Below are 8,065 nucleotides of genomic sequence, written 5' to 3'. Positions count from 1 at the left end.
ACATTTTCTTGCTCTCCCACAGGTCTTAAATGTTTAGAATAATATCAATTTGCCTTCTAACATTTTCTAATTCTCCTATAGGTCCTAATTGCTTAAACAATTTCAATTTGCCCCCTTATTAATTTCACTTCATCTCGCATGTCCAACAAGTTGAAAAAATTGCAATTTCAACATTTCGCCCCCTTCCACATGATTCCCACGTGTCATACCATAGGAAAAGTTTCAAAACTTGCAATTTCCCCTCTCCCCGAGGGTTCCCCCGTATGTCCCCCAACGTTCCTACTATTTAAAAACTTGCATTTGCCCTCTCCTCTGTGTCATTGATTCAACTAGGGGGATATTTCTCAAACCTGGGATTTTTCGATCAAAATTGCAATTTTTGGCTACCATTTCAATAAAAAATGATTGAACACTAAGTTAAACACAATAACCCTAAACTAATTCATCCAAAACAACCAAGATTCAAGCCATTAAATCAATTGTTCAAATCACAAATCTTAAACTAAAAAGACCCTAAATGTTACTCTAATTTATCAAATCTAAATATAAAAATAATTTAAACAAGATAAGGGATGATTTACTCACCTTCTTAATCATTATCATTGTTGAAAATAATAAAAAAATTGATCGAAATGTCGAGCAATATTATGTAAAATGATGAAAACCCAAGCCGTCTCCATTCATCTCCTCCGCGAAAACCCAAGTCATCTTCCTTCGTCTTCTCATCTCATCTTGGGTTTTGCTCGTCTTCATCTACTGAGATGGAGATGATCGACAAGAGGAAGAGGGTGGAGATGGTGATAGTGGCCATCACTGTTGTTAGAGATGGTGACTAGAGAAGAAAAAAAACCCTAAGGGTGGGGGGGAGGAAGTCATTTTTTAAAGCTGAAAAATTGAGATTAAAGTGAAATTATCAGTTTTCAAACCTGAGAAGGGAAATTAAAATAAAATAATTATTTTCTAATATTTCTGATAAAATAATGGTTTTATTCTTAATTTTAATAAAAATTAGATGATGAGTGAGTGTTTGAATTTTTGAAACCTTTTAAATAGAATCTCGAAAATACACTAAACCTTAGGTGGGAATAAGTCTTTTTGGTCAAAAAATAAAAAAGAAGAAATTTCAATCCACGCGCCAAGTAAATTGGACCATTTTGAAAACCCAACACAAAGCAGGCCATTAACCCCATAGAAAATGGTGGCGCGTGGGTTAAATAAGTTTGGTCTGTGGTAAAACTACAATTCGAGTCTAAATAGTATAATTCAATTTTAATTGATACTCTGAGATAAAAGAGAAAAATAAAAAAGTTAAATATAATTAAAAATATAATTTTGTACCTAAATAATAATATATTATAATACAATTAATTATTATTTTATTTTTAATTTTTAATTATTTAATTATATAAAATTATACACATTATAAAATTAAGACAAAATCAAAAAAATAATAACAAAAGTAGAGAGATGTAAGGGAATTAGCGAAGCCAATAAGCTAGCCAAAGAAAGGAGTTGAAAAGTGATTTTTATTTTTTAAAAGTTTATAAACAGCTTCTCGGCTCTCAAGTCTCAACGCTTGCTGTCTTTGTATTTCTGAGTAAATTGACCACACACAAAGAGAGAGATAAGAGTTTTCTAGAGCTTCAGAGATAATAAGAATAAAGCTATTTTTTCAAAAAGTGTTGATGAATCCAATTTCAGTTGATAAGTTTCGCTGATTTCTGAAGAATGGACGCCAATACTCCGCCAGCTGAGGAGCTCCTCAAGAAGATTCAAGAACTTGAAGCCGGCCATGCCCACTTGCAGCAAGAGATGTCCAAGCTTAAAGATTCTAAATCCGACACCAACCACCAGCGTTCACATTCGGTGTCGCCTCGCCGTCCAAGATTGGGAGCTGCTCCAAGAAGGAAAGAACCCGCTACTATATGGAAGAATTCGGCATCGTTTCGATATTCTTCCCCGTTGCAAAGAGAGAGCAGAAGTGGTGAGAGTGGCGTCGCTGGTGGCGCAATTAGCGGGGGTGGTCCGGCGTATGTGAATTTCACTGACAGACAGTATTTGAATATATTGCAGTCTATGGGGCAATCTGTTCACATATTTGATCTTGATGGTCGTATCATTTATTGGTGAGTAGCTAGTTCAGTTAACTGTTTTTCTTCATTTTTTTAAAAATATTTTTGTCACTGAAAACTTGAGCTTTGTATGATTAAATTGAGAAAAAAACAAATTTCTTGTGTGTTAATTTATTTAATAGTTGGGTTATTTGGCCATGGTTGATCATGCAGGAACCGGTCAGCGGAAAACCTTTATGGTTATTCAGCTGCTGAAGCTCTAGGTCATGATGCCATTGAGCTTCTGTCAGATCCTCGAGACTTTGATGTGGCACATAATATGGTTCATAGGGTTACAATGGGAGATAGGTGGACGGGACAATTTCCTGTGAAGAATAAAATGGGGGAGAGATTTTTGGCTGTTGTTACTAATACTCCATTCTATGATGATGATGGTACTTTGGTTGGGATTATTTGCGTGTCTAGTGATTCTCGACCATTCCATGAAACTAGGGTTGCAATGTGGGGTGCTAAGGATTCAGAGCGAGATTCGAGTTTTGGTCATGATAGAATTGGTGTAACATCTAAACTTGGCCTGGATTCTCAGCAGCCTCTGCAAGCTGCAATTGCTTTGAAAATATCAAATTTGGTTAGTATTTTGGTTTTATATTTGTATGAGTTAGCATAGAATGGCATGTTTAAACGGTCAAATCATGGATGCAGGCAACTAAAGTGAGCAACAAAGTTAAGTCAAAGATTCGGACTGGAGAAAATTTAATGGATCGTGAAGGTGGAAGTGGAGATAGTCATCAGTCAGATCATGGGTTCTCTGATGCAGCTCTTTCTGATCATAGAGAAGATGCAAATTCAAGTGGTGCTAGCACGCCAAGGGGTGATATACCTCCATCTCCTTTTGGTGTGTTTGGTCCTGCTGATGAGAGGTTCCCTGTCAGGCCATTCAGAGATGGTGGTGATGAGGGTGAAGGAAAACCTACAATCCAAAAGATAATTACAACTAAGGCAGAACAATGGATGGGTAAGAAGGGCCTATCATGGCCTTGGAAAGGGACTGAGCGGGAAGTTTCAGAGCCAAAGTCTGGTCGTTTTGCTTGGCCCTGGTCACAAAGTGATCAAGACAATGAATTGATAAATCAGAAGATTCCTGGTTCAAAATCTGAAAGCCACATAAATGAAGGTAGTAGGCCTTCTAATAATGAGGCCTCTGGATCCTGGTCCTCATCTGTTAATGTTAACAGCACAAGCAGTGCTAGCAGCTGTGGAAGCACTAGCAGTAGTGCTGTAAATAAGGTGGACTTGGACAATGACTGCTTGGACTATGAAATCTTGTGGGAAGACTTGACAATTGGAGAACAGATTGGGCAAGGTAATCATCTTTCTAGTAAATGGAAACTGTTATTTTATTTAGTTTTGGGAAGGGTTGACAAGAATGACAGGAATGTCATGCCATTAAGTGCAACTGCTTATTTACTCTTAATTTCCTAGTTTATGCTCATTGTTAACATAAATTTATGCAGAGGGTTATTACTGTTTAGCTGCAACAGTGTTATTGCAGACGATCTTCCTGGCAATTTTTATTTTGATGTATGTCCACAGAAATGGTGTAGTTTTGCTTGATTATGTATAAGTCTGATATAAATATGACTTTTTCCCTTGTCTCTGCAGGTTCTTGTGGGACGGTGTACCATGGTCTGTGGTATGGATCAGTATGTTCTTTTGCTCTTCTTTTGATCAATTAAATTTCTGGGATGATGCATAAATTAAATATATTATCCTTGCTGCTTTTTCTGGGATGATATGTTTTAGTGTTATCATTGCATGTCCATAAAGTGTCAACAAACAAACCAAAATCTATCTTTTCATGGGCACTATATTCATAGGAATAATGATGTTGACTCCAAGGGTTAGCAAAATTGATAGAGTATTAGAACTTTTAGGGAGAAGACTTGTGTTTGAGTCTTTGTCATGTTTATGAAACATTGATTTATCTGGCATAATGGTTGTGAGTTTAGTCATTGTGTCTTGGGTTTTCCCGTCAAATCAATACGAGTGGGGTCCCCGGTTACAAAAAAAATAATAATAATGATGTTGATGCACTTGTGCTGTCGCTATTTTTTAATGAAAACAGTATTCTTCGGTCAGTGATCTGAATGTCTTTTTACTGAAATCGAACTATCAAAATAGAATAATCATGTTAATTATGTATAATATTATCCTTATGTTATCGCAGGATGTTGCTATCAAGGTATTCTCCAAGCAAGAATATTCAGATGATGTGATACATTCCTTTAGACAAGAGGTGTGCTTTCTATCATATAGTCATGAATTATTGTTCAGTTACTTGTGTTCTCAGGCTTTTATCTTTTGATAAAAACAAAACCAGAAAAGTCAAGCCTTTTATTGCCGGCTTAATGAGCTTCATTGTATCTTCATTGTATCTTCATCTTGCTCATGTAAATACACAGACATTGTTTGTTTCCAGTATTGTATTGAGAATGATGTAAGTAACTTAAAGAAGTTTGCTTAGTTACAACCCTGTAATTTAGAGAAATACTCGTAGCATATACTTTTTGTTGGATTTTAGTTCATAACTGTATGCAAGATCTAAGGAACCTTTTTGTACTCAAATCTTGCTTTCTGATTGTTTTATATGTTGCAGTATATAATTTTTGGTTGTTTACTATTGATTTTCTTTAAATCAGGTTATGCAATTTTCTCTTTCTTCATTTTGTTATTATTAATTTTTAAAGGCTAATCTGATGCTTACTTAATGATTGTATATTGAGGTTTATTTATTTCTTCATGTCACTTCTACTAGTTTCACCTATAAAAATATGTTGAAATGATCTTTTTAAATGTTGCAGTATATAATTTTTGGTTGTTTGCTGTTGATTTTCTTTAAATCAGTTTATACAATTTTCTCTTTCTTGATTTTGTTATTATTAATTTTTAAAGGCTAATTGGATGCTTACTTAATGGTTGTATATGAAGGTGTCTCTGATGAAAAGACTTAGACATCCAAACATTCTGCTCTTTATGGGAGCTGTGACTTCACCTCAACGTCTTTGCATTGTTACTGAGTTTCTTCCACGGTTAATTATCAACTTCCTTCCTGAAATTCTTTACAAACACTCTGCTGATATATTTTTGCCATATCTTGTCCATACTAAGATACCTAATATTCTCTTTTGATTTTAAATTCTTATTTGCTCTGTACTTCATAAGTTGAAAGACATCCCTTAAGTTTACGTTTTTTTGATGCAGGGGAAGTTTGTTTCGCTTGCTACAAAGGAACACAACCAAACTTGATTGGAGACGGCGTGTGCTGATGGCTTTAGATATAGTGAGTATGAAGCAATTATTGGAAATATATTTTTTAATTTTATTAATTATGATCAGTTTATTTTGGATACAGTAGTGCATATGTTTATTGCATTTCTTTTGAGTAATTGTGGTGCCTTAGTCATTCTTTGGAAGTTTTTCTAGGTGCATTCTGACATTAGTAACTTTTGTTTGCATAGCTTGATTGTATTTCTGTGGTAGTGACTCGTGATTTCTAATATTGCTGAATTCATTGCAGGCACGGGGCATGAGCTATCTTCATCATTGCAACCCCCCAATCATCCATCGTGATTTGAAGTCTTCAAATCTTCTAGTTGATAAACATTGGACTGTGAAGGTATGGAATTAGTTTCTGTATTTTTTGACAATCTGATAAAACCATTTTTGGTTTCTTCTCATTCCATTTATTTGAATTTTGAATATACTAAAGCAGGTTGGTGATTTTGGTCTGTCGCGTCTCAAGCATGAGACATATCTTACTACCAAGACTGGGAAAGGAACAGTAAGTTTTTTGGACACAACTGCCCTCTTCATTAGTTGTATCATTGTTATTAATCTATTTCTTCTTTTACAAGGCTGCATTGGAATTTAAGTTTCAGTTAACCGTCAATCTAATCCACTTACTTTTCTCTTATTTTGTAGCCTCAATGGATGGCACCAGAAGTTCTCCGTAATGAACCCTCCGATGAGAAGTAAGTTTATTCTTTGAGCTGTATTTTTATGTGTTTCCTGTTCTCATACTTGATCTCCGTTTTCCCTGAATTGCTGGACTTATTGAATTTATCTTTTTGATGTTGAAAATTTAGATCTGATGTATATAGCTTTGGAGTGATATTGTGGGAGCTTGCCACTGAGAAGATCCCTTGGGATAATCTCAACTCAATGCAGGTACTGTAATTATTGGGAAAATTATAAGGACAGACATCTTGGAATTGACATACTGTGTCATACTTAACAATGAGATGGGATCAGTTTGTATATTGGATGTTATATATATGAATTTATGAACAACTTGTTTAGGATACCTGCAGGTGATTGGAGCTGTAGGGTTCATGAACCAACGGTTAGAGATCCCGAAAGATGTGGATCCACAGTGGGCTTCCATTATTGAGAGCTGCTGGCACAGGTGCTTATTTATGATTTTTACTCTGTTTGCTTTTATTTAGAGCTATTTAGTACCAGAGATCTGCCACTCTAAACAGCCTTCCCCAGTAAATTGATGCAAGACTGTTGTCTTTGTTGTTGATGAAGATTCTTGAAGATATTGTTAGATTAATTAAGGTACATAAGCCCCATATTTTCTGGATATCGATCATGCCAGACCCACCAAATATATGACTGATATTTTTGTGATGATTATTTTTGTTGCTTAAATTCTCCAGCTTCCATGGCCCCTGGTAGGGGTTTTCTTGGCTGTTGCAAATTCCAGATAGTAAGGAACTTATAACTAGATTCTAGTAGGTTCATTTGTTGATATATGTCAGAATTATGATCTTTTTAGGTACACATCAAATGCTTTGGGATACTGTTTAAAGACATTTTTATCTTTTGGGTTATATTAGTGATGAAGGATTTGGGATGCGTATTTAAGGTCAATAGAGCCATTATTGATCGGAACATTATCATTTCCAATGGTTAAATCTATTTTTCTATTTATTTTTAAACAGTTGAATAGAACATTTAAAACTTTTTGTTGTTGCTAACATGCTAATCAACTTTGTCAAAACAGCAATCCACAGTGCCGGCCATCATTCCAGGAACTGCTGGATAGACTTAGAGATGTGCAGAGAAAATTTGCGATTCAATTCCAGGCATCCCGCTTAGCGGCAGGAGATTACACACAGAAGGAATTATAGTTTATAGACCCAGTTCTCATGTTTGGTTCTATTGCTTCAACCACAGTATTGCTTATTCAAAGCATCAGTGCTATTTTTCCGAAGTATTGGCTTTTTTTTTTGCTGGTGAAAAACGGATGGCTACCACATATTACCCCTAAAAGGCTTATGAATTGGCACAACCACAAAGTCAAAGCTCAAGCTGCCAGATGAAAAGAAAAACAAAAAAGTAAATGGGCTGTTGGTAACATGTGGGTTGTACAATTTTTTTTGTGGTGATTGCTTCTTTGTGCATTGCATTCAGTGTTTTATTTTTTTACTGGCATGATAAAAATCTTGAAAAGATCTGTCAGTGGAGCTTTCTGAAATGGAGTCGGTGAAATCCTGTCACTGTCACCCATTTGTGGTTTCGATGAGAGAATTTGAGCACCTAGTTAAAAAGGAAAAGAGTTGTACAGAAAACATAATTCTCATTGGAGTGCATAGAGACAGAATTGATGTTATTATTAGTGTTTGCATTGTTTATTTATTAAAAGGCCAAATGACTATGTCCCACCCAAGTTTTGCTTTTTGTGCAAAGTTCCCCGTTGACTTTGAAACCCTTATTTATCTATCCATAGATTGTTAAAAAAATGTTAGATTGACGGATTTAAGGTAAAATTATTATTTTATTTGTAATATTAAAAATAAATTTAAATTTAATTTATTTTTTACTCTCAAACCTTAACAACTAACAGTATTTTTTTAACCCAAGTTTTCAAAAATAATATTTTTTTTCTTAAGGTTTTTAAACTTTTCTGATTGAATTTTTCAGCAAAA

At 34.9% G+C, this 8,065-nt stretch overlaps 1 protein-coding gene across 1 annotated transcript; it reads left to right on the top strand.

The window, feature by feature from the left end:
- Positions 1–1,488: 1,488 nt before the first annotated feature.
- On the top strand, positions 1,489–7,749 carry LOC123211855 (serine/threonine-protein kinase WNK1). Its single transcript, XM_044630787.1, has 13 exons — positions 1,489–2,126; positions 2,286–2,700; positions 2,775–3,435; positions 3,735–3,775; positions 4,300–4,368; positions 5,061–5,161; positions 5,334–5,412; positions 5,650–5,748; positions 5,845–5,913; positions 6,054–6,103; positions 6,218–6,299; positions 6,443–6,537; positions 7,141–7,749. The coding sequence occupies exons 1-13, from the start codon at positions 1,729–1,731 to the stop codon at positions 7,265–7,267; spliced, it is 2,286 nt and encodes a 761-aa protein (XP_044486722.1). The 5' UTR covers positions 1,489–1,728; the 3' UTR covers positions 7,268–7,749.
- Positions 7,750–8,065: the final 316 nt, after the last annotated feature.

The sequence above is a fragment of the Mangifera indica genome, chromosome 3 (genome assembly GCF_011075055.1).
Source record: "Mangifera indica cultivar Alphonso chromosome 3, CATAS_Mindica_2.1, whole genome shotgun sequence".
Lineage (NCBI taxonomy): Eukaryota > Viridiplantae > Streptophyta > Magnoliopsida > Sapindales > Anacardiaceae > Mangifera > Mangifera indica.
The sequence above is the reverse complement of the archived record's forward strand: the minus strand, read 5'-3'. Positions and strand labels throughout refer to the sequence as shown.